The 26474-nt window shown below is 37.0% G+C and overlaps 1 protein-coding gene across 2 annotated transcripts in view; it reads right to left on the minus strand.

The window, feature by feature from the left end:
* Positions 1-822: 822 nt before the first annotated feature.
* The window catches only part of LOC115518889 (olfactory receptor 10AD1-like), a 90849-nt gene continuing 65197 nt past the window's right edge, over positions 823-26474 (minus strand). The window contains exons 3-4 of one of the 2 annotated variants that reach the window (XM_030322472.1): positions 10224-10345; positions 823-3012 (exon numbers count right to left, since the gene is read on the minus strand). In XM_030322472.1, the coding sequence (XP_030178332.1) occupies positions 2049-3005 (957 nt within the window). In that variant the 5' untranslated portion in view covers positions 3006-3012; positions 10224-10345 and the 3' untranslated portion in view covers positions 823-2048. Of the gene's footprint in view, positions 3016-10223; positions 10346-26474 lie in introns of both variants that reach the window. The other variant, XM_030322473.1, reaches the window with a different exon arrangement.

Here is a 26474-nt window from a genome sequence, read left to right on the forward strand (position 1 = left end):
TTCTGGGACATCAGGGAAAAAGCAGAATAATAAAGAGCCTCACTCACTAATTCTCCTGCCTTCCTCTATCCTGCTAAGTAACTCTTATTAATTGAGCCCAACAGGATGTAGAAGGCAACGAAACCCATTGAGGCAGCAAACAAAAGTCTGTCTGCCAGGACACAGATCAGAGGGAGAAGGTATGTATTTAGTTCTATAGGGGAAAAGAAAATATCCATCATACATAAAAGGAAGAGTGGATCCTTTATATGAGAGGAGCATATGGGTGAGGGAAATATACACATTGATGAAAGAGGGAGATTGATAAGGTGAATGAGAAAAATGTTGACATTCTAGGAAGTATTCCTATTAGAGGGCACATGGTTTTCACGGGTTGCACTGAATGGCATTTGCAGGAATCATAATGCAAATGAGCAAAGGCAATGAATGATAGGATTGAGCTAGGCAAGAATGTGAGATTGGTGGGAACAAGAGAAAGATCACTGATGGATGGATGAAGTTTGAATGGAAGTAACAGAGGAAATGGGCAGAATTTAAGTAGGAGTCCATGCTAGTGGCAGGCAGAAGGATGTGATTGAGTAGGAAAAGTCCTATAATTTGAGATAAGTAGAGGAGTAAGGGTAGACTCAGATAGGGATAAACACAGAGGTTTTAGAGCAGGTTTTATCACATCTACTTATATAGATTGTTGCCGTGGCAGTGCCAGCAGAAATCCTGCCCATGGTAAACCAGAAGTGTCTTTGTAGACAAAATTCTGCGTCCTAAATTCTTGGTTTCCTCCTGCCTCTTTTTTTCCCATATCAATTCCTCTCATCATGTGCCTCATTCTGTCCTTTTAATACTTTATCTCCTGACCAGGGTTACTCAACCTCAGCATTATTGATTTCTTGGGTTGCATAAATCTTTATTATGCGGGTTGTTCTGTGTATTGTAGGATGTTCAGCAGCACCCCTGACCCCTACATACTAGGTGCCAGTTGCACACAGCCTCCTCCTGTTATGACAACCAAAAAATGTCTTCAGATATTGCCAAATACCTCCTGGGGGAGGTAATCATCCCTGCTGAGAACTCCTGCTCTAGACTTTAGGTAACTGAATAGGGGCAGGGAAGAAAGAGATAGAGGTGTGAGCAGAGTCTTGGAAATGTAGTGTATTATAAGTAAAACAAGAGAGAGGAAGAAATCTTCAAGAACAAAAGGGAAATATTTAAATTGCAAAACATGCGTCCAGGCAGGGCACAAAATTTTTCCAGCAAAAGTGAACAAATACACAAATAACTTAAAGTGCTCTTTTTATATTCTTATAAAATGCAGATGTCACTGGAAGCTTCCCTGACCCTACAAGATTTCATTCTATAGCTCCCACTCCCAGTTTACAATCTGGGGATGTGGATGCACCCCTCAGACTTCCTGTTCTTGCTTCTGCCCTCCCACCTCTCCATTAATAATTCACATGTATTTGGCATATAGCTCCTCCTCTTGTTTCCTTGGAGGAGTAATACAATCCTATTCATCAGTTCTTACTTTTTCTGGGAACTTTCTTGGAGAATTTTGTAGCCACCATATAGGGATAATATTACATACCCCTTAACACATTTCTCCCATCCATTGCTTTTTCCCAAACTTATATACATCCCTTTGTTTCCCTCATGGCTCTCAGTCTGTTCTTTTCCCAAAGCTGGGGCTCCTGCTAATTGCCTTTGCCCTAGAAAGAAATGCTCCAAAGAATGGAATGGTCATCCTCTTACTGTCTTTCTCTTGAAGAGCTTACTACCTTTCCCCCAAATTTGGAATAAACTTTTCCATTTCATTTTACTCGCCCCTCCAATCATGAACATGTATCAGTAAGAGAAATTTGGAAAGATCAATCTATACTGGAAGTGAAATCAGACAGATGAGCATTAGACATCAACAGGATCTTCCAGGACTGATGCTAGTAGAAAGAAAGCTATGAATGCTCTCTACTGGAGGCTCTCAGCATTGGAGAGTTGCCCAATTGTCAAGACTTGGGTGGTGGGGGGGGGGGACTTCTCTTCCAGGAGTCTTCCCACTAGATAGATTCTGCCTGGGCCAGGCTGGTCCTCCCAAGGGCCCTCACCATGGCCCCCTTCATTTCCTTGTTTCGAAAACTATAGATGATGGGGTTGCACATGGGGGTGATGATGGTGTAGAGAAGGGAGAAAGGCTTGTCTTTGTCAGGGCCGTGTGTGCTGCGAGGATTCATGTAAGAGAACATGGCTGAGGTATAGAAAAAGATGACCACAGTCAGATGGGAGGCACAAGTAGAGAAGGTCTTGCCCCGACCTGAGGAAGAGGTTCTGCCAAGGATGGAGGCCAGGATGCGGGCGTAGGAGATAACAATGAGCACCATGGGGCTGAGCAGCACCACGATGGCATCGGCAAAGATCATTTTCAGGCTAAACTGGGGGTCTCCACAAGAGAGGGCAATCACTATGGGGGCCTCACAGAAGAAGTTTTCTATGTGGTTGTCTCTACAGAATGGACCACGAAATGTCATATAATCAAGCAGAATGCCATTGATTAGCCCAAAGAACCAGGCAGTACTCACCAGCTTTACACAGACCTGCCGGCTCATGATCTGTGCATAGCTGAGTGGGTGGCAGATAGCAACGTAACGGTCATAGGCCATAAAAGCCAAGAGGATGCACTCGGCCACACCTACACCAAAAACCAGATACATCTGGGTCAAGCAGGAGGCAAAGGAGACAGTGTGGTTCTTGACCACCAGGTGGATTAGCATCTGTGGGATGGTGGTGGTGATGAAGCAGACATCCAGGAAGGACAGATGGCCAAGGAAGAAGTACATGGGGCTGTTGAGTCTGGGGTCTGTCCAGGTGATGAAGATGATGAGGCCATTCATGGCCATGGCAAGGCTGTAGAGGGCTAGGAAGAGGGCAAAGAGCAATGCCCGAGTGGAAGAGGAGCTCTGCTCGAAGCCCACGAGGATAAACTCTGTCACTGTGCTCCCATTCCTTAGGTCCACCATCTGCGGCCTGCTTGAGGAGGGAAGACAGGAAAAGCACAGGTGAGACAGCTATGTGTGGATGTTACCTAGTTGTATAAAAACAGACAAAGGGGACAAAGGAATGAAAAAGACGGAAATTTTAGTACATTCTATGTGAGTCAATATTGTCATGGGCACTGAAAATGCTAGTGCTATTGTAGGCTGTAATAGTGGAACCATATTATGAACCAAGGGAGATTCTGTTGTACCTTGTGTGAATCAGGCTGCATCTGAAAATATCGTATCCAGTTCTTGGACCTCTATTTTAAATGGTTATCCACTGGAACTACCCATATCCATGGGGCTATGTTCATGAGACAAACAAGATGGTGAAAGATCTGGGAACCACATGACAAAGCTTTGAAGGAAACTTTAAAGAAGACTCAAGAAATCTGAGACGTCCATTTAAATATTAATGGGATCTCCATCTAGAGGAGTGAATTTTCTATTTCTGTATGCTGTCAATAAGTAGAACTAGAACCAGAGAGTAGAAATGTCAGAGAAAAAAAATGAGTGATATTTCTAATCGCACATTTTCTTTCTGCTCTTAACTACAAAAGCAATGCCTGTTCATTATAGAACATCTAGAAAATACCAAAAAAAAAGCAAAATTAAGTAAATAAAAACAACCGCCTAGAGAGAAACCACATCAATATTTTAGTTTATGCCTTTTCAATCATTTTGTTTTGTGTGTTTATATTTTAAAAGCTTTTAAGATCAACATAAGGTCTGAGTAGAACCTGCCTTCAAAACTTAAGTTGGAGAGAAGTATAGCTTCAGGAAGAAATGCAGCACTGATTCCAGGTTGGAGGATTCCAATAGGGAGAAAGTATAAAGGATAAACATTCATCTTTTGTTTGAATGGGCAGTTGGGAACAATTGCATTCCAACCCATTTTGCAGCCCCAAATAATTTATTCATTTAATAAGTGAATGTCTACTATGTTTCACATATTGTGCTAAGTGCCAGGGATATAAAATCATTAATGAGACCTTTCTCCCTGACCTAATGGGTATTATACTATATCCTAAGTCATTAGATCCAGGGGATAAGTAAGAATATAGAGAATCCATATAATATATGCATAATATTAACAAAAAAGCATACATTTATAAGCAAATATATTTCAAACTCTCTTGCCTCCATACAGGGAATGTATCTTTTTGAAAGGTCATGGAACATTTGTAAAATACTGTTGTTATATTAGAGTACAAAGAAACCTTAAATGAATTCCAAAGATCCCAAAGAGTGCAGACTATGTTCACTATGCTAACACTGGGCATTAATATTCTTAAATTTCTGTATAGAGGGGATTTCTTAAAATTGTGTTTATTTTCTTCTCTTGAGGGAGAAAAAGAGCACAGTGGCTGGTCAGCTTGTTTATGGGATTTTGCTTACCAATATTGCGTATCATCCCATTGTATACTTTAAATATCTTATAATTTTGTCAATTAGACCTCATTAAAGCTGAAAAAAAGTCTGTCAAATCCAAGTGGATAAAAGAGAATATTGTTTGCTGAGGTTTTTGTTTTTGTTTTACTTCAAGAAAATTAGTAAACTCTTACTGGAAATTTTACATTTCAAATGTGTTTCTTTGATAAATAAATTGTAAATAACACTCTTCTGATTAGCAAGGCTGCAGGAGCATTGTCCCATTTGTGCACTGCACAAAGGCTCCTGAAGGGAAGAGTGAATGCTGAAATCCAGCCTATGTAATCTAGCCTGTGCTCAACTTATCAAGCTGTGCACCCTGGTGAGGTGTGAGTTCAAGAGAAGTGGTGCCTTTTCCTCTAGTTCTTGCCTGACAGAGAGTGACTTTTTATAATTAGCCCAAAGGTACCGTTTGTGCGAGGGAAGCATTGCTGATCAGGAAGATCTGGCCTTGAGAATATTTCAATTGTAGCACTTAAATTTTTTGTCTTACAACATTGGTGAGATTTTTGAATAAATAACAATAAATAGGCCTATGTTCCTCTGAGTGGATTTTAGGAATAAAAAGGCAACAGGCATTTCTTATAATGCAGTGGTACTCAAAGTGTGCTCCAAAGGCCATCACCCCCAGCAGTGTTAACTGAGAACTTGATAGAAATGCAAACAGTTGGGCCTTACCTCAGCCACTGAATCAAACTCAGGGATGGGGTCCAGAAGCCAGTATTTTAACAAGACCTCTATGTGATTCTGATGCACATTAAACATTGAAAACTACCAGTTTAATGTAGGGCAGGACAAATTATGGCCCCCAAGCTAAATATAGGCCACTGCCTATTTTTATAAACAAAGTTTAATTGGAACTTAGCCACTCCCATTTACTTATGCATTGTTTATAATTGTTTTCACACTACAATGGCAGGGCTGAGTAGTTGCCAAGACCAAATAGCCTGTAAATACGGTTGTCGGATTTAGCAAATAAAAATGTAAAATGATTCATTAAATGTGTTCTTCAGACAAAAAATGAATACTTTTTATCATAAATATGTTTCATGCAATATTAGTAACCCGACACACAAAGCCTAAAATATTTCACTATTTGGCCCTTTACAGAAAATGTTTGCTGATCCTGCTTAATGTAATGACTTTAGAGTAGACTTGCTTCTGATAAACAAGGGTGTGTAAGGGAAGCAATGAAGAAGGCCTCAGTCCTGAGTACACATCTGGGTTTCTGGTGCATCAAGTCTCAAGGACTTCCTTCCCAAGAAGGCCAAAACTAGGAGACCAATTTGCCTGGATGGAAGGGCAGCTGGTGCCACTTCTTTTTCTTTTTATTAAACTCATTTAATCAGTTGCTTTTCCTTTTTTAAGTGCCTGGCATTACACGTGTTCAATTAATATAAAGCAGATGAACTTCAATAATAAAAATTTTAAAAAATATCAAGCAGATGTTTTAGAAGCATTGGCCAAGTAATTCAGAAGTGGTTCTGTGACAATAATAAAACTAGACATGATTATGAAAATAACCCCAGCTACTTGAAAATGGAGGGAAAAAAAGCCCTTTGAAAACAATCCTTAGATCAAAAAAGGAAATCAAACAGTAATTACAAATTATCTAAAAAGTACTGATAATAAAAGTAGCATATATTAATAAGTACTATACACAGATTTTTGTTAGAGAAAGTTAATAGCCTGAAATAGTTTTATTATTTAACAAAAAGGAATAAACATAAATGAAATAAGACAAGATAAAATTGATGTAGAGGTTAGAAGCAGATAAACAAAATTAACTTAAGGAAGACCAGAGGGGGAAATATGTACTGGAGGAAAAGATAATTTTCTAGGTAAATATAAATCACTAAAACTCATTAAAGAAAAGATAGAAATCAAGATAAGCTAATATTCTGAGTGAAAGGAATGAAATGCAGTTGTTCTAAACCTTAGCTTCACATTATAGTCACTTGAGGTTTTATAAGATTTTTGTGGGGTTTTTTGGTTTTGTTTTGTTTTTTAGTTTATTTATTTATTTTTTGAGAGAGAGAGAGAGAGAGAGAGAGAGAGAGAGAGAGAGAGAATCCCAAGCAGGCTCTACACTGTCAGCTCAGAGCCCAATGCAGGGCTCAAACTCACGAACTGTGAGATCATGACCTGAGCCGAAATCAAGAGTTGGACGATTAACTGACGGAGCCACCCAGGTGCCCCAACTTGAAGAGTTTTTAAATGTTCCCATGGCAAAAGACATGAACAGACATTTCTCCAAAGAAGACATACAGATGGCCAACAGACACATGAAAAGATGCTCAACATCATTCATCATCAAGGAAATGCAATTCAAAATCACACTGAGATATCACCTCACACCTGTCAGAATGGCTAAAATCAAAAACACAAGAAGTAACAAGTGTTGACAAGGTTGTGGAGAAAAAGGATCCCTCTTGCACTATTGGTGGGAATACAAACTGGTGCAACCACTCTGGAAATAGTATGGAGGCTCTTCAAAAAATTAAAAATAGTAGTGTCTTATGACCTAGCAATTGCACTACTAGGTATTTACCTAAAGGATACAAAAATACAGATTCAAAGGGGCACATGCACCCCTATGTTTACAGCAGCATTATCAACACTAGTCAAATTATGGAAAGAGACCAAATCGCCATCAACTGATGAATGGATAAAGAAGATGTGGGGGTACCTGGGTGGCTCAGGTGGTTGAGCATCCAACTCTTGATTTTGGCTCAAGTCATGATCTCATGGTTTGTGAGTTCAAGCCCCACATTGGGCTCTGAACTAACAGTGCAAAGCCTGCTTGGATTCTCTCTCTCCCTCTATCTCTGCCCCTACCCCACTCATGCTCTCTTTGTCTCTCAAATAAATAAACTTTAAAAATAATTTAAAAAATGAAGATGTGGGATACACACACACAAACACACACACACACACACACACACACACACACAGAGGCATATTTACTCAGCAATCAAAAAGAATGAAATCTTGCCATTTGCAACAATGTGGAGGGAGCTAGAATGTATTATGCTAAGTGAAATAAGTCACAGAAAGACAAATACCAATGATTTCACTCATATGTGGAATTTAAAAACAAAACAAATGAACAAAGGGAGAGAGAGAGAGAGAGAGAGAGAGAGAGAGAGAGAAGACAGGAAACAGACTCTTAACTATAGAGAATGAACTGATGGTTACCAGATGGGAGGTGGGTGGAGAGATGGGTGGATTAGGTGATGGGGATTAAAGAGCACACTTATCATGATGAGCACCAAGTAATGTATAGAGTTGTTGAATCACTATATTGTACACATAAGACTAATATAACACTGTATGTTAACTATACTGGAATTAAAATTAAACTTTAAAAAAATATGTGGTATAGATTGTATATATGTGGCATATATGTACAATTAATATTATTCAGCCATATAAAGAATGAAATATTGCCATTTGCAACAACATAGATGGATCTAGAGGGTATAATGCTAAGTGAAATAAGTCAGTCAGACAAAGACAAATACCTATGGTTTCACTCATATGTGGAATTGAAGAAACAAAACAAAGAAAAAAGAGACGAAAAAGCAGACTCTTAAATATAGAGAACAAAGTGATGGTTACCAGAGAGGAGGTAGATGGGTGAATGAGTGAATTAGGTGAAGGAGATTAAGAATACACTATCATGATGAGAACTGAGTAATGTATAGAACTTTTGAATCACTATATTATACACCTTAAACTAATGTAATGCTGTATGTTAATGATGCTGGAATTAAAATAAATAAATAAAATAAAATGTCCCCATGCCCTAGCTGCATATCAGACCAATTAAAACAGAATGTATTGAGAGGGCTCAGTCATCAATATTTTTAAAAAAAAATTTTTTTTTCAACATTTTTTATTTATTTTTGGGACAGAGAGAGACAGAGCATGAACGGGGGAGGGGCAGAGAGAGAGGGAGACACAGAATCGGAAGTAGGCTCCAGGCTCTAAGCCATCAGCCCAGAGCCCGACGCCGGGCTCGAACTCACAGACCGCAAGATCGTGACCTGGCTGAAGTCGGACGCTTAACCGACTGCGCCACCCAGGCGCCCCAAAGTCATCAATATTTTTAAAAGTTCCCCAGTAAGTCCAATGTGCAGCCAAATTTGAGAATTATTAAAATAGAGAAGACAAAGAGCTATGACAAAATAGTGCCAGGCTCTGATAGTTCCTTAGGTGAGTTCTTTCTAATATTGCGGCAATCAGATATTTTTGAAGGCTACCAAATCTGTTTACAAGAACAGAAAAAATAAAAGCTTCCTGATTACTTTTAGAAAGTCATAAAACCACTGATACCAAAACCTAAAAAGTACACAAAAGAAAATTTTGACCAAGATAATTTATATTAATAAGGAAATAGGCAAAACAAATTATTAGCAAATGGAATTCACTAGTGTGTTCAAAGAACAGTGCACCATGACTAACTGAAATTTATTCCAGGGATTTAAGGTTTTTCTTATATGAAGAATTCTACTAATAAAACTCACCATATTAATATGTCAAAGATCAAAAGTGTCTAGTCAATGAGATGTAAAAACATTTGATAAAATTCAGCAGTGATACCTGATTTTAAAAATCCTTAGTAAAATAGGACTAGAAAGAGGCTTCATGGCATAATTTAAAAAGGGCACTTGTGATGAGCACTTGGGTGTTATATGTAAGTGATGAAATACAAAATTCCACATCTGAAGCCAATTTTACCATATATGTTAACTAACTAGAATTTAAATAAAAACTTGAAATAAAAAATTTATCTAAATTAAAATAATTATGTATATATTAAGTGTTAGGTATTGTTTGTTCTACATGCGTTTTAGGTAATAAGTGCTCTAACTTCAAAATCATGCATGGGGTAGGTAATCTTTCTTCTAAGTTCACAGAAAAGATCAGTAATTTGCCCAACATCACACAGTAAATAGTGAAGCATGGATTCAAATCTGGGAAGTCTGATTCCAAAGCTTCACTGTCAACTACCCCCAAACCTACAGGGGTTTGAATGCCCTACAAGTAACCAGCCAAAGCATATGACAAATGAATTAAAGGAGTGGGGTGTTGGTAAGTGTTTAACAGATGGCTCTGGGAGGGGTTCTGATCTATAGCATTTGCCAATTTCCAAAGTGTAAATCCTCCCACCATGACTATTTCAAGCTAGAAATGATTGAAACCACTAAACATGTTTTAGGAATGGATACACCTTAGGTTACTATCATATAATTTTTACAACCATATAGATACAATAGATGTAAATAACCTTGAGAACATAGATATTAGTAAAATATAAATGAAAAAACTTAGGAAGTGATGAATTTTAGTATTACCTTTGTTTTTTAATATAACTTATTTGGTTTTAAGTTTATATAATTTGTTTATAAAAGCTCTGTTTAACAAGTTCTTAAAATTCCTGAAAATTTAATAATTGACCCTTGAGAGCTGGTACTAACTGGCTCTAGTACACCACTGGAATGAAAAAAGGAAAGGGCAAAATTATCACTATTTGTAGAAGATATTTCTAGGATTGGGGTGAATTTCTCCTATGTTTCTGCCTCAACTTATAGGGAGGCCAGAATTTCTACCTAAATTTCTCCCATCAGGAGGGAATAATGTTACAGGAAACACTTTGACCCCACTGTTCATCTTCACTCTACAAATAAATACCCCTCAGGCACTGGTTACATATATTATCATACATACATAAAATGGGACAATCTTTTGGAAATTGTGTCTTACCTCACTCTATGAGGCGGAAATGGCCTTTTTGTCACCAAATCACTGCAACAGGTAAAAAAAACAGTCTCGTGGACTCCGAGGATGAGCTAGCCCAGGAAGAACATCTGATGTTGGAATCCTCTCTGGAAAAGATGGTGCCCCTAAAAGTTTACATAATCCCTCATATATAACCTCTCAAATCATTCCAAATGAATGTCTATTCAGATAAAACTTCTTTACTCATTTATAGTAATTTATAGTTTACAAAAGCACATTCACATATATTATCCCATTTAACTCTTACAAAAATCCTGTGAAGTAGATGCTACCTCCATTTTACAGATCAGGAAACTGAGGCTCAGAGAGCTAAAGTAATCTGCTCAAGATTATATAGCTATTAAATGAAAGCAATGGGAAACTACGGCTTTAAAGTCCTTAGAATACCTTTTCCACCACACCAAGTTGCCTCAGGCAGAGGTTTTACTACCTCTTTCAGGTTATACCATTAATGAATGCCTCATTTATTCAGGAATACACACACACATATGTTATAACCCTCCTTTCCTTGTAGTTACATTCCTCATTCTTTGAATTTAATCATGGTAAAGAACAACTTATTGTGAGTGGGGGGAAAGTCCCTTTGAAGTTTGAATACATTCATTAACCTTTTCCGTCAAGCTGAATATTCATGAGACCTTTTACCATGCTATGCTATCCTTATTTCTTTATTACCTTTAAAGTTTCCAGAAATAAGAAAAGAAACAACTAAAGAAAAAATTGATTGGAGACACAGAGGAAAGTATAATAAGAACTAAATAAGCACATTTTGATTTTTAAAAATTCAATGTGTATAATGCCTTTAGCTGATGGGCTGATCAGATCATCCCTGAAACAAACAATTACATGCCAAGGAGGGGAATGAATCAGAAGAACACTGGAAAGAGACATTTAAGATGTTAAGAAAGAACAATCTGGGAAATATCCCTATTCAAATATGCAACCAAATGTTCTCCACCTCTCACAAGACAGAGCTATAGGAATGAAGGTAAGTGCAACAAGAGTATTAAATTAGAGAAAAGGAATACTTTACTGATTTTAATGAGGGATTTGAAAGCATCATAGTGACTAAGGAGTGATAAAAAGTCTTTTTGGTGGTCTTTGGAAATAGGACAGATTCCAGTGCATCGGGTCTTGTTTCAGCTCAAAATGGTCCAAAAGCAAAGAGTGGACTGGAGCCTTCACTTCCTTCTGTTTGCTTTCTTGTTTAACAGCATCAAGACACATCCACTCATTTAAGTAGGAGACTGGGTGACCTCTTCTGCTTCTTCCTCACTCATCTCCATATCCAATTAGCCTTTCATTCTCTCATTTTAACCTCCTCCACTCCCTTTATGCACCCTACACTCCAGTTACTATTTACTGTACATAAACCCACCCATCTGTTCATTCACTCATCACTTGGTGCCTACTATGTACACACTCCACTCCTACTTGCCTCCATGCTTTCACACATGCTGGTTGTTTGGTGTGTAATGCCCTTTACCTCTATTGGCACCTGGTGAATTCTTTCTTATTTTTTTGTGACGCAGATCATATGCCACCTCCTCAACAAAGCCTTCCCCAATAGCCTATCATTCCCCCCAGCTTTCTTTTACTGAAAATAGCTTAATTTTTTTAGAAGTAGCTTTTTAAAATTCCATTATTTGCTCTTTTTCTTTTTGAGTATAGTTGACACACGATGTTACGTTAGTTTCAGGTATACAACATAGTGATTCAACACCTCTACATGCTGCGCTATGTTTATCACAGGTGTAGCTACCGTCTGTCATGACGCAACACTATTTGCTCTTTGAGCTGTATAAAGTTTAAACAAGGCCCCCAAAATAATCAGAAGAATTAAATTAAATTAGATCAATTCTCAGGAAGAGACCAATACTGAAATATTTAACAACTATATAATGGATTAGCTAAGAAATAAATACTAAATATAATTGATAGAAATAATCCATACAAAAATAGAACTGAACATAGGTAAAACTGGATATGCTAAGATTTAGATCTACAAATTTTGACCTGGGAAAATGGAACAGGAAAAAATATGTCCGCAAAAGAAAACCCACGGTAGCAGAAGCTATTATGTAAACTTGATTTGTATGAAGGCTGATAACAGAACTGTGTTGGTATATTAAACAGAAAGGAATTAGTTTGGGTGAAAATGATTTAGTATTGACAGAAATTGGAAATATCTTAAGTTCTATACTAGAAAGTTGGTTAAGGAATTAATTTGGGTTAATAGAATTATTAAGAGTACTTTCATATCAAGAATTTATATGGATTTGGTGTTGGTATAATTCCAATTTAAATGTTTCTATTCATTAACATAGAATCAACTTCAGGGCCAAAATAGTGAGGGAAAACATAACTACAAGGTGATAGTTGTGGAACAAAAGTATCTACCTGTTCTCCAACATAGAGTAAACTTTTGATTAATGATTTTTGAACAAGGAAATGAATATTTAAACAGTGTAATTTTGTTGATCACTTTCTAATTATGTAACCCACTAACTGAAATCTGTTTTAAATTCATATTTACCAAATTTACAATATTTAATATATGATTATATTATTTCAATCCTCTTTGAAAATGTTGCATTACTTTGTGTGCTTCTCCCTTTCTATTTAGCTTTCTTTTGAACATTTCAAGGAGTTTTAAATTCTAATTTATATATGGACCTTTCTGCCTTAATTTCCAACGAACATATTATATTCTATTAGTCAGGAAATGAGAGTATTCAGTATAAGTCCATCATACAGAAAAAAGTAACAATTATTCTTTTACAGTTAGAGAAATCACCATCATAACATTTAATATTTCATTATTTCATTGATTCTTCTGCTTTCCAAAAGAGAAAGAGAAACTTGAGGACAAGAGAAAAGAAATATATATTAATGCTTTAGTTTAAGAAAGCAACTAGACACTTCACACCACAACCTAATTACAATTGTATAAAATTTTGCATATATTTCAAAAACTCACAGAAAAACTGGAAGAAAATAGTATTGAATTTTGAATGAAGGAGAACTTCTGAACCATAGGTGATAAATCATCACCCCTCTGGCCTACAGAGATGTGTTTTATTAAACTACAGTCTTCTGTAAAGGATACCTCACATAAAAATCTAGATTCTGCTTCCCAGGGAAGAACAATCAGAAGGTCTTGCTGCACTGTGCCTGTTCTCGAGTTTAGTGCTGGTCTCTGTTCCAGGCTAGTGGGACTGGAAGGTCAGTCCCAAGACACGCCATTGTCATGCCATTGCAATGTCTATTTGACCACTTAAGGAATTTGTGCTTGAGGTCTTTCTCTCAGTCATACAAGAAATCATGAAGAGAAAGATAGATTTGATAGATTTTTACATCAAATGGGAAACTTTGGTACAACAACAACAACAAAAAACTACCTTATGTATTTTTAACAAATAACTGATTCAAAAAGAACGCAAATACAAGGGGCAACAATATATTAAATTTATTATGTAAAAAGCCCATCCAAAACACCTAATGTCAAGAGGTAAAAAGAATAAAGCATCATGATAAGTCTAGAGAAAGAGAAAAAAGAGAGAAAAATAAAAGAATAAGAACTCGTAACTCAGAAGTGGAAAAACCATCCAAAAGCATTCAAACTTATTAGTAATCAAACAACAGTTTTAAAACAATCAGCTACCATTTCTGATCCATAAATTAAAAAATTTTAATTATAACATCAGTGCTGGTGAAATTGTACTCCATTCTTGGTTGGAAAGCAGTTTGGCAATAGGTACCAAAAACTTTAAGAATGTTAATTCCTTTTAATGTAAGGTCCCTTTAAAAATACAGACCTTGGAGGGGCGCCTGGGTGGCGCAGTCGGTTGAGCGTCCGACTTCAGCCAGGTCACGATCTCGCGGTCCGTGAGTTCGAGCCCCGCGTCAGGCTCTGGGCTGATGGCTCAGAGCCTGGAGCCTGTTTCCGACTCTGTGTCTCCCTCTCTCTCTGCCCCTTCCCCGTTCATGCTCTGTCTCTCTCTGTCCCAAAAATAAATAAACGTTGAAAAAAAAAAAATTAAATTAAAAAAAATACAGACCTTGGAGTCCAAACATCTGGATTTAAATCCTGGCTTCTCCACTTACCAACTGCGTAAACTGAGGCGACTTAAATTAACATGCCTCAGTTTCTTCCTTTCTAAGATGAGAATAATACTGATAGTACCTACTTTATTGGATTATGAGGATTAAATGAATCAATACTTGTGAGTTTTCTGGAATAGTGCCTGGCACATTGTGCTATATAAGTTTGCTAAATGTGAATAGATTCAACTATTTTAAAAACTGACTCCAAGAAATTAATTACCAGTTGAGAAAAAGCTTTATATACAAAATTATAAATTATCACTATTTATAATAGCAAAAAAAAAGCTATAGTAGAGGAATGGTTATATCATTGAAAATTAAAGAAATATGCCGTCGTTAAAATTATGTTTATGAACTGTGTGTAATAATGTTGAAATACTTACATTATAAATTTAAGCAAAACAAAAAGCAAGATACAAGTCAGTATATTTGGTATTCTCACTATATTAATTAAAAAGAAATTTGCTTTGTATTGATAAAAGATTGGAAGGAAGTTCACCAAAATGTTGAATGGCTGCTTATAGATGAAAGAACTATAAAATATTTATTGTTTAATGCTTTTCTCTACTTTCCATTTATTTAAAACTCAGCATTCCTTTACTTTTATATATTTCTTTACACACATTTTCAAGGTAGAAAGTGATGTTATTATTCTATGATTTAGCTGTTATAAAGTACACCAAAGATAACACACTTCTCATTTACCCATTACATCTTCTTACTCTTAGTGTTTAAATACTCCTCTTAAACTGAACATTGTGTAGTACTAGTTTGATAAATAGTTACATATGTATGCAATTAAAGTTTATTGAAAATATTAAAAAGGGATAATTCAACTTAATACTTAATTTATTCATTCACTCAACCAATATTTATTAAGAGCCTCTTACGGGCCAGGCCCTGTTTTAGACACTTGAAAAAGTGATCAAAATCATTGTTCTCATGATGCTTCCATTCCACTGGAATTATGAAAATAAAGTGGGAATGGCTTTGGCTGAAAGAATCTTGAGATGTCTACAAATATACTTCTCAAAGGATTTAGAAGGGTTAGATTCATGGTATAATTAACCAAAGTCCAACAAATTTAATTCTTAGGCATATTGACCTCAGATGACCATACTCTGAGATGATTTCCTTAGATGTTAAAATTAAGAAAAATAAAGACAGACCCCTAAACAAATGCAAAAATAGAAAATATCTGAAGTCATTTAATTACATATAAGATGTTACAAATTTAATAAATGTTGACCTATCATTGTGAAAATTAACCATTAGGCTCACAGGAGAATTGGTTTTAGGATACTTAGTTTTCTCTCTTTGGGCTATGGTAGAATTAATAACTAAATAGCTTTTGGGACTTTTTTAGTGGTAATTAAAAGGGGTACTGCTATCAAATGCCTGGATATGTCTAACGTACATCTATTATGGAACAATTTATGTTATCCTAGCCTCAGAAAAAATTAAGATTTATGTTGAAACTTTACTATGTGATAGACAACCTTAACAAATTTGATAAATTACAATAATATTTTCTATTATGTTATCTAGACATTTTCCAAGGTAAATGTAGTTTCTTTCCCTTTCTCTGCCCTCTAATACTTGGATCCACTGCAAAGTCTCCATATTTCTGAAATTGAGAGTCTCTGAACTACACTTCACATCTAATGATGGACTGACTGACAGTGAGAGGGCCCTTGCTTAGCATAACAGATCTTTACAACTATGCACAAGACAGAAGAACAAGCTCTACTTACAATGAAATTTCTCTGGCATTCACATGAGTGAGAGACAGCACAGATAACCTTATTTGAGACCTTTATTTCAATTGATTTTCTTAATTCTCGATGGATCTCAAATCCACTTATCCTTTCTGCTAAAATACTTAATAGTTGTTCAGAGTTTCCCCTCCAGAATAACAATCTAAGCTATATACAAAGCAAAAATCAAATAAAGCCAAGAATACATTCCTCCTCCTGACATTTCCCTCCTCTTAGAAGGGGATTTAAATAATTTGTGGAAAAAAGTCCCTAAATAACCCCCAAAACCTCCTCCTGAAACGTAGAGGGAAAACAAAATGAAAAGGTGACAAATTAATCCATACATAGCATGATTAATCCTTAAATATTAAGAGTTTGGCTATTTGTACAAGATGGATTTGTAGGAAATTATACCGAAGGACTTTGTGATTGATGAAGGCAAAACTGAACATTAGACTGGCTCTTTTCAGCAGTATTAGCAGTCATGGTTAATGTGGACTATGTGTCATTTATGTTGTCTTGAAAAATTGTACTGATTGTAAAAATAACCAGAAACACAAAGATAGGCACATGAGATAGTCACATATGAAAAAGTCTTGGAAAGAACTAGAGTTAGTTGGTCAATTATATAGATGGTATTAAGAAGTGAAATAATCACTTTTTGAGATCCAACATCTACATGTGAAACTCACATATATATGGTAGACGTGTAGAAAAAGCTTAGGGTTTGGAATTAGATAAATCAGTACTTACATCTCAGCTTTAATCACTTACTAATAGTATTTTGGGATATCATCTCTGGCTTGTCAAATAGTGTAAAGATTAATTGATAATGGAAATAATACACTTAAAGTGACCTACAAACAGTAATTGCTTAGTACATGTTCATTACCTTCTCCTTTACTTTTCTTCCACCTTTTCTTATTTGCACCTATATGTTGGAAGAGATCTTTTAAGGTCTTGAACCAATGTTCCACTGCCATGGAAAATTTCTAGGTAGAAACTATGGTTTAAAAAAAAATCACTTTTCCAGATCAGGAAATTCTTTTGGATAGCAGATTAAACTCCTGTCCCATCTCTGGCTCCTTGGCTTACTTCCTTGTAATTTTATTTATTCTGTAGATCTTAGAGGAAATGAGAAAAACTGAATCTTCATGTTATTTACCTTATTTTGTAATATATTTGCAAACCTCTTTAAGAATCCTAACCCATCTTTTCTCAAAGGTACAGGAAAGAAAAATGCACAGATATACAGGAAAACTATGTAGGCAAATGGATTGGGAGAAAAACACAAATGAGAAGGGAGGAAGAAAAATAAATCATGAGGCAGATAGAAAATAAAGTAGATGAGCAGAAAACAATGTAAAGTCAAATAAGGAAATAAAGTGAAAGTTACAAATAAAAGGAAACAAGAATAGATTGTGAAAAATGTAATTGCAACAATCCCTCCCATTTCTGTGATTCTCCATGGCTTAGATTCTCTCATTTGCTCCTCACAACAACCAGTGAGGAATTTTGTGCTCTTAAAAGGTGCCACTAACAGGACTTTAAGATGGGGAAATGGAGTTTCAGGAAAGAATAAACAAGCTGACTTATCAAGTAGCTAGATGGGGATGGAGGCAAGACTAATTATGTGGTCTTTTAGGGGCACCTGGGTGGCTCAGTCAGTTAAACATCGACTTTGGTGCAGGTCATGCATGATCTCATGGTGTGTGAGTTCGAGCCCCGCATTGGGCTCTGTGCTGTCAGCTTGGAACCTGGAGCCTACTTCAGACTCTGTGTCTCCCTCTCTCTCTGCCCTTCCCCTGCTCACACTCTGTCTCTCTCTCTCTCTCAAAAATAAATAAAAAACATTAAATTTTTTTTAAAAAAATTATGTGGTCTTTTACTGTCCTCACACCTCTGTGGATCAAGGACACTTATAAATAAAGTATTAAAACCAAAATAAATTTTCTGGCTTCTGGGATGGTGCCTTTCTTCAATTAATGCTGAAAGAGGATGGAAAAATGGTGAAAGGGGGGATCTAGAGAAAAGGAGGGGAAGGACATAGTGAAGAAAGAGCTAGAAAATGAGAGAAAAAAATCCCCAGAAAGATGAAAAGCCAAATAGGAAACAGACTGAAAGGCTCACATAAGCATAATGGCATACGTCCGTGGATGATGTGGAACCAATCCCCCAATCTAGGGGTTTAGAATCCTCTCACTTCAACCAGGTGACTCTGAGAATAATTAGTCTGGGCTCTGGGTTCTATCTGCCTTGTATACAGGTCACCTCAAAACCAGACCAAACTGCTCATCCAAGTCATCTGCCCCTCAGCCAGAGCCAGAAGGGCAGGTGGGAAGACTCAGAGCCTGATAGAAACATGGAGGACACAGAGAAAGAAGCAACTAACTGGAGAGAGTTAGGCAAGCAGAGATACAGCTAGACATGTAAAGAAGAAACAGAGCAAGGCAGAGGTAAACTGAGTCAAGATCTGTAATGTCATCAATGGTCATTGTGTGTAGAGCCCTGGTGTGATCTGATCTGAACACAGGTGATTGCTGAGGGAGCCAGTGAGTGTTCATCTCTGATGATACCAAGAGAGGATGTCAACTTTCAGCATGGGAAAACCGAACGTATTCACTGACCTTCTCCATGGGCTTCAGCATCTGCAGGCGAGGACATTGGCTGTACTGATGTCAGGCCCAGAGTGAGGATGCAGTGAATTCAGTTGTAAGCCAGCTGCTCATTTATACTGTGAGTTCCTGATTCTCTACTCCCTCTGACTCTATAGTACTCTCCATGATGTCTCTCTCACCCCACCCCCTCACAGGTTTACCAGGATATCCAATAGGCTCTCAACATTAGGTAGAGGCTACTTCTTACTGGTCACTGACAGGAAACTAACAGATGAACAATCTATTCTTTCAGTCTGCCTTAGTCTGACCAGGTTTCAGGAGTTTAAGCAGATTAGACCAGTCCTAGGATCCTCAGGGAGACCTGTCCATTGGCAAAGGGCCCTGGAATTTTTGAGTTAGCTTCATTTTTTTCTAGGAAGAATCTTTTCCCCACCCAAGATTGCTATTTGGAAGAACTAAGGGTCAGGTTATCTTCATGGTTCCTGCTCCCTTATGCCAGACAAAGAACCCTCATCCCCAAAGGTAGAACCTACCTACCTACCACTCTGACACTCCAACCCAAGGGATTCAGGAAGATGTAATCCAACATAGGACCCCAGGAAATGAAATGGATAGTAAGTTTTCTTTGGAAAAATGTTTATTCAGGATAGTTCCTGAACTGAATCAGTTATCCAGTCATCTTCAAAATTTCCTGTTTGTCTCATAGGCTTTTTTCTTACAGTTGCTTTCTTAGAATGAGAATTCAAACAAGACCCAAAATTTACAAGCAGCACAGGAAAGAGTGGGTCCATATCAACAAGACTAATTCTGCATACCTCTCCTAGTGGAGGAGAGGTTATAATTTCCTCCCTTGCCTTGTTCAGTTGGGCTTAGCAATTGCACAGGGCCGAAGCTATAAGAGCAACATTTCAATCTCTGCTGTGAGCTCAGCCAGAGACTACAGGGCTGATAATGAGAAAATAAATATGTAATTGTATGTGGCTTGAAATACTCCCTTCCTGGAGTACCAGATACTGAAGCTAAGAGATTCCACATGATACCACCTTCCAGGAAGCAGCCATTACAGGCATTTTAAAGAGGATGGGGTCTCCCAACTACATTTTCTAGAACCCCAGAACTCCTTTTCAGTCTTTTCTAATGTTGGGTAGACTTTCTTTTTGTGGAAGTGATTTTAGGTAAATCTTAGGCACTTTACTCATTCCCCTCTTCTTTCTTCCATCCTTTTTTCCTGAATGGCCCTTACTCTCTAAAGCTTACCAAGAGAGTATGAAGAGTAGATCTGTTTGGATTTGGTGTATGCTTTTCTACTTATACTGGTTTGAAGTTTGTAGCACCCTCTGTCTTCTAATTGTGGTGAGGCATGTCTTTTGTTGAATTTTATTTCTTCTTTTTGACCTATATTGCTTTTGAAGTATTTGTGGAGAGATTCAGTTTTAGGTAGCTATCATTATCCTTGACTAGCCAGATTCCAGCCACTTTGGTTTTTTTTTTTTTTTTTTTTTTTTAATTTTTTTTTTTTTAATTTATTTTTGCGACAGAGAGAGACAGCATGAGCAGGGGAGGGGCAGAGAGAGAGGGAGACACAGACTCCGAAGCAGGCTCCAGGCTCTGAGCTGTCAGCACAGAGCCTGATGCGGGGCTCGAACCCACAGACTGTGAGATCATGACCTGAGCCGATGTCGGACGCTTAACCAACTGAGCCACCCAGGCGCCCCAAGCCACTTTGGTTTCTATTTTTGCAACTAAAGTCTTCCTTTGGCCTAATATCTCTTCTTTGTCAATAGTATCTTTTCCCTCTGGCTATTCTTAAGACTTTTTCTTACTGTTTGGTATTTTGAAATTTCACTATCTTTTTTTACTATTATTATTTTGAAAGAGGGCGAAAGAGTATGTAACAGGGGAGGGTCAGAGGGAGAAGGAGAGAGAGAATTTTAAGCAGGCTTCATACTCAGTGCTCAGAGCAAACGATGTGAGATCATGACTTGAGCCAAAATCTATAGTCAGATGCTTAACCGACTGAGCCACCAAGATGCCCTTACCTTTTTTATCTATCCTATTTGAGATTTGTTGTCCTTCCAAAATTTTGTTTAATATTTATTTATTTTGACAGAAAGAGTGGGAGAGGAGCAGAGAGAGAGGGAGAGAGAATCCCAAGCAGGCTCCATGCTGTCAGCAAAGAGCCAGACACAGGGCTCAATCCCACAAACTATGAGATCATGGCCTGAGTTGAAATCAAGAGTTGGTTGCTTAACCGACTAAGCCACCCAGCCGCCCCCTGGGTAATTCTTCAGTTCCATAGCTAGTAAGTTTTCTAATTATTTCTTCTATTATGTGTAAGGTACTATTTAAATGTCTAAGTTTTTTATTTCAAAAAATGTTTTGACTTATATATCTTATTTGTTTCTTCCAATATATCTGCCTTCACTGATAGTATCTTGTTCCTTTCTCATGTTTCCAACCTCAGATTTTATTTCTTTGAACATCTTAAGCATACTTACATTGTATTATTAAACCAAAAATTCCATTATCTGAAAATACTGAGGTGTCCAGTGTGATATTTTTTGTTTCTGTTAACTGTTGCTCAGAGTAGTTGCTTTGTAATTTTGGATCATCAGTTCATGTTTAGCTGGATTTCACATATGGAAATCCTGTGCAGTCTATTTTATGAGAGGATTTATGTTTGCTTCTGTCAAGTGCTCCAGAAAGATACTAACTCAGAACCATCTTATAATTATTTGGCTTAGAATTATTATTCTGTGTTCCACCATGCACAAAGTGTAAATTAGCAAAGGTTTGTGGTCAAATTTTCAAGGGAGATTTCCCCCACCCCCCAGAACTAATATAGACAGATATCCATGTTGCTTTCCTCTGCCAACGGGAAGATTATTTCCTTCAGCATTCTTTTACTAAGTGTGTAGGCCTTTGAGGAGATAGCTTGAGACATGATTTCATTTCCAACTTCCCACATTATGTAGAGCCAAGGGTTTGTCTCTTGTTCCAGTATAGTCTTCTGAAGCCTCTTATGTATTGAGATCTTCAAATATTCCCCCCAAAACATGGTGTAACTGTCATTCTGATTTTCAGTTTTTTCTGTTTTTGCCCACTGAGTGTTTTCCTTATTTTCTTGAAGGCTCAGCAATAATTTGATAAGATTTAAAACATATTTTATGGCACAAAAACAGACACACAGACCAATGGAATAGAATAGAAACCCCAGAACTAGACCCACAAACGTATGGCCAACTCATCTTTGACAAAGCAGGAAAGAACATCCAATGGAAAAAAGACAGCCTCTTTAACAAATGGTGCTGGGAGAACTGGACAGCAACATGCAGAAGGTTGAAACTAGACCACTTTCTCACACCATTCACAAAAATAAACTCAAAATGGATAAAGGACCTAAATGTGAGACAGGAAACCATCAAAACCTTAGAGGAGAAAGGAAAAGACCTCTCTGACCTCAGCCGTAGCAATCTCTTACTCGACACATCCTCAAAGGCAAGGGAATTAAAAGCAAAAGTGAATTACTGGGACCTTATGAAGATAAAAAGCTTCTGCACAGCAAAGAAAACAACCAACAAAACTAAAAGGCAACCAACGGAATGGGAAAAGATATTTGCAAATGACATATCAGACAAAGGGCTAGTATCTAAAATCTATAAAGAGCTCACCAAACTCCACACCCGAAAAACAAATAACCCAGTGAAGAAATGGGCAGAAAACATGAATAGACACTTCTCTAAAGAAGACATCCAGATGGCCAACAGGCACATGAAAAGATGTTCAGCGTCACTCCTTATCAGGGAAATACAAATCAAAACCACACTCAGGTATCACCTCACGTCAGTCAGAGTGGCCAAAATGAACAAATCAGGAGACTATAGATGCTGGAGAGGATGTGGAGAAACGGGAACCCTCTTGCACTCTTGGTGGGAATGCAAATTGGTGCAGCCGCTCTGGAAAGCAGTGTGGAGGTTCCTCAGAAAATTAAAAATAGACCTACCCTATGACCCAGCAATAGCACTGCTAGGAATTTATCCAAGGGATACAGGAGTACTGATGCATAGGGGCACTTGTACCCCAATGTTCATAGCAGCACTCTCAACAATAGCCAAATTATGGAAAGAGCCTAAATGTCCATCAACTGATGAATGGATAAAGAAATTGTGGTTTATATACACGATGGAATACTACGTGGCAATGAGAAAAAATGAAATATGGCCTTTTGTAGCAACGTGGATGGAACTGGAGAGTGTAATGCTAAGTGAAATAAGCCATACAGAGAAAGACAGATACCATATGGTTTCACTCTTATGTGGATCCTGAGAAACTTAACAGGAACCCATGGGGGAGGGGAAGGAAAAAAAAAAAAGAGGTTAGAGTGGAAGAGAGCCAAAACATAAGAGACTGTTAAAAACTGAGAACAAACTGAGGGTTGATGGGGGGTGGGAGGGAGGGGAGGGTGGGTGATGGGTATTGAGGAGGGCACCTTTTGGGATGAGCGCTGGGTGTTGTATGGAAACCAATTTGTCAATAAATTTCATACATATAAAAAAACCAAAAAAAACATATTTTATATATCATTGTTAGGATTTTATAGTTGTGTATGTGGGAAGGGATGGAAAGGTGGTTGAGAAATGGAAATCCTTCTCCAAATCTTCTTATATATTGATATATAGTTTATATTCAGTAAAATTTACCCTTTTTGGTAGTTATATTTGATATATATATATACACACACACACATATGTGTGTGTGTATATATATATATATATATATATATATATATAGTCATATAGTCATGTAATCATCACTGCACTCAGGACACATGTCCCCAGATTCCATCATCTATCATTTCAAAAAACTCCTTCATGGCCCTATGTAGTTAATTTAGTCAACTCTTCATTCAACCCCCAACAGTCACTGAACTGTTTTCTGTACCTATAGTTTTGTCTTCTCCAGAATGTAATTAAAATTGAATAATATATTACGTAGTCTTTTGAGTCTGCCTTCCTGTATTTAGCATAATGTATTTGAGGTTCATCCATGTTGTGTATATCAATAGTTTGCTCCTTTTTATTTCTGAGTATTTCACTGTACAGATGTAGCACAGTTTGTTTACCCATTTACCATTTGAAGGTATTCATTACCACTCAGAATGTCAGTTTTTGTGATTATAAATAAAGCTCCTATAAATATCTGTTTTTGTGTCTATGTTAAGTTTTCAATGCCCCTGAGTAGAAACCTAGGAGTGAGATTTCTAGGTGGTATATTAAGTGTTTCAATTTATGAGACACTGAAAAATTGTTTTACAAGAGGTTGTACCATTTTACATTCCCACCAGAAATATATGAGAAATATATGAGAGTTCCACTTGCATTATTTGTCAGCACTAGGTATTTTCAGATTTTTATTTTATTCTATAATTATAATAAATGTGTAGTGTGATCAAATTGTGATTTTTATTTGCATTTCCATAGTGACCAATAATGATGAGCATTTTTCTTGTGCTTATTTTCCACCCATATATTTTCTCTGGTTAAATATCTATCAATTATTTTGCACACTTAAAAAGTTGGGTTGTTTTCTTATTATTTAGTTTTGAGCATTATTGATGTATTTTGGATACAGATAGTATCTCAGATAAGTGCTTTGTAAATGTTTTCTCCAAGTCTGTGCTTGTTTTTTTTTTTCATTCTCTTAATAGTAACTTTCAAAGTGCAAAAGTTTTAAATTTTGATGAAGTCTAATTTGACAATTTTTTTCTTTTATGGTTTATGCTTTTAGTTTCATAGTTAAGGAAACTTTGCCAAAGTCAAGGTCATAAGGATTTTTGTCTATGTTTTCCTCTTGAAGTTTGATTATTTTACATGATACATTTAGGTCTATGACCCATTTTGAGTTAATTTTTTCATGAAGTACATGTTATGGGTTGAAGTTTGTTTTGCATATGTGTATTCAATTTTCTCAGTGCCATTTCTTAAAAATATCATCGTTTCTTTATTGAATTAACTTTGCACCTTGTTGAAAATAATTTGGCCATGTATACAAGGATCTATTTCAAAAATCGATTCCATTCCACAGATTTTATAGGTCTATCCTTTTTCCAACACCACATAGTCTTTGTTATTGCAGCTTTATAGTAAATCCTGAAATCAGGTTTGTGAGTCCTCCAACTTTGTTGTTGTTGTTCTTTTAAATTAATTGACTCTATTTTTTGTTTGTTTGTTTGTTTGTTTATTTAGAGAGTCCGCACATGCATGAGCATAGGAGGGGCAAAGGGAGAGGGAGAGAGAATCTTAAGCAGGCTCTGAGCCTGACACAAGGCCCAAATCAGAGCCTGATCTCACAACTGTGAGATCATGACTTGAGTCAAAATATAAGGTCAGACACTCAACCAACTGAGCCACCCAGGAGCCCCAAATAGATTCTTTTTTTTTTTTAATTTTTATTAAAATTCTTTTAAAGGTTTATTTATTTTTGAAAGAGAGAGAGAGAGAGCAAGCATGAGTGGAGGAGGGACAGAGACAGAGGAAGGCAGAAGATCCAAAGCAGGCTCTGCACTGACAGCAGTAAGTCTGATGCGGGGCTCAGACTCACAAACCATGAGATCATGATCTGAGCTAAAGTTGGTCGCTCAACCAACTGAGCCACTGAGGTGCCCCTAGACTCTGCTTTTAAGAGCAGCTTTAGGAAGAGGCTGGGTGGCCAGTCGGTTAAGTGTCCGGCTTCGGCTCAGGTCATGATTTCACAGTTTGTGAGTTTCAGCCCCATGTCAGGCTCTGGGCTGACAGCTCAGAGCCTGGAACCTGCTTCAGATTCTGTGTCTCCCTCTCTCTCTGCCCCTCCCCCACTTGTGCTTGTCCCCCCCCCCCCCTCTCAAGGATGAATAAACATTAAAAAAAATTTTTTTTAATTTAAAAAAAAAGAGCAGCTTTAGGTTTACAGAAAAATTAACATAAAATACAAATAATTCCTATATACACTCCAACATCTTACCCCACCCACCCAACTTCCTCTGTTATGAACATTTTGCATTAGTGTGGTCCACTTTGTTACTACTGGTAAGCCAATATTTATGTTAACTAAAATCCATTGTTTATAATACAATTCACTCTGTGTGTGTACATTCTATGGGTTTTAAAAAATGTATAATGGCATGTATTTACCATCACAGTGTCATACAGTATAGCTTCACTGTCCTGTGAAACACCTGTATTCCACCTATTCATGCCTCCCTCTTTACCCCTGGACTCTTGGCAAAACAAACAATAACTGATTTTTAAAAAAATTGTCTCCATAGTTTTGCTTTTTCCAGAATATCATATAGTTGGAATCATACAGTACGTACCCTTTTCAGATTGCCTTATTTCACTTACTAATATGCATTTAGGAATCTTCCATGTCTTTTTGTGGCTTGATAGTTCATTTATTTTTATAATTGAGTAATATTCCATTGTATGGATGTACCACAGTTTGTTAACATAGTCACCTGTTGAAGAACATCTTGCTTCTAAGTTTCAGCAATTTTGAATAAAGCTGCTATAAACATTTGTCTACAGTTTACCTCTCATTTGGGTAAGTACCAAGGAGTGCAATTGCTGGATCATATGGAAAGAGTATGTTTATGAGTGATGTTGAGGATTTTTTCATGTGGCTGTTAGCCATTTGTATGCCTTCTTTGGAGAAGTGTCTTCTGCCCATTTCTTAACTGGATTATTTGTTTTTGGGGG

The sequence above is a fragment of the Lynx canadensis genome, chromosome B4, assembly GCF_007474595.2.
Source record: "Lynx canadensis isolate LIC74 chromosome B4, mLynCan4.pri.v2, whole genome shotgun sequence".
NCBI lineage: Eukaryota > Metazoa > Chordata > Mammalia > Carnivora > Felidae > Lynx > Lynx canadensis.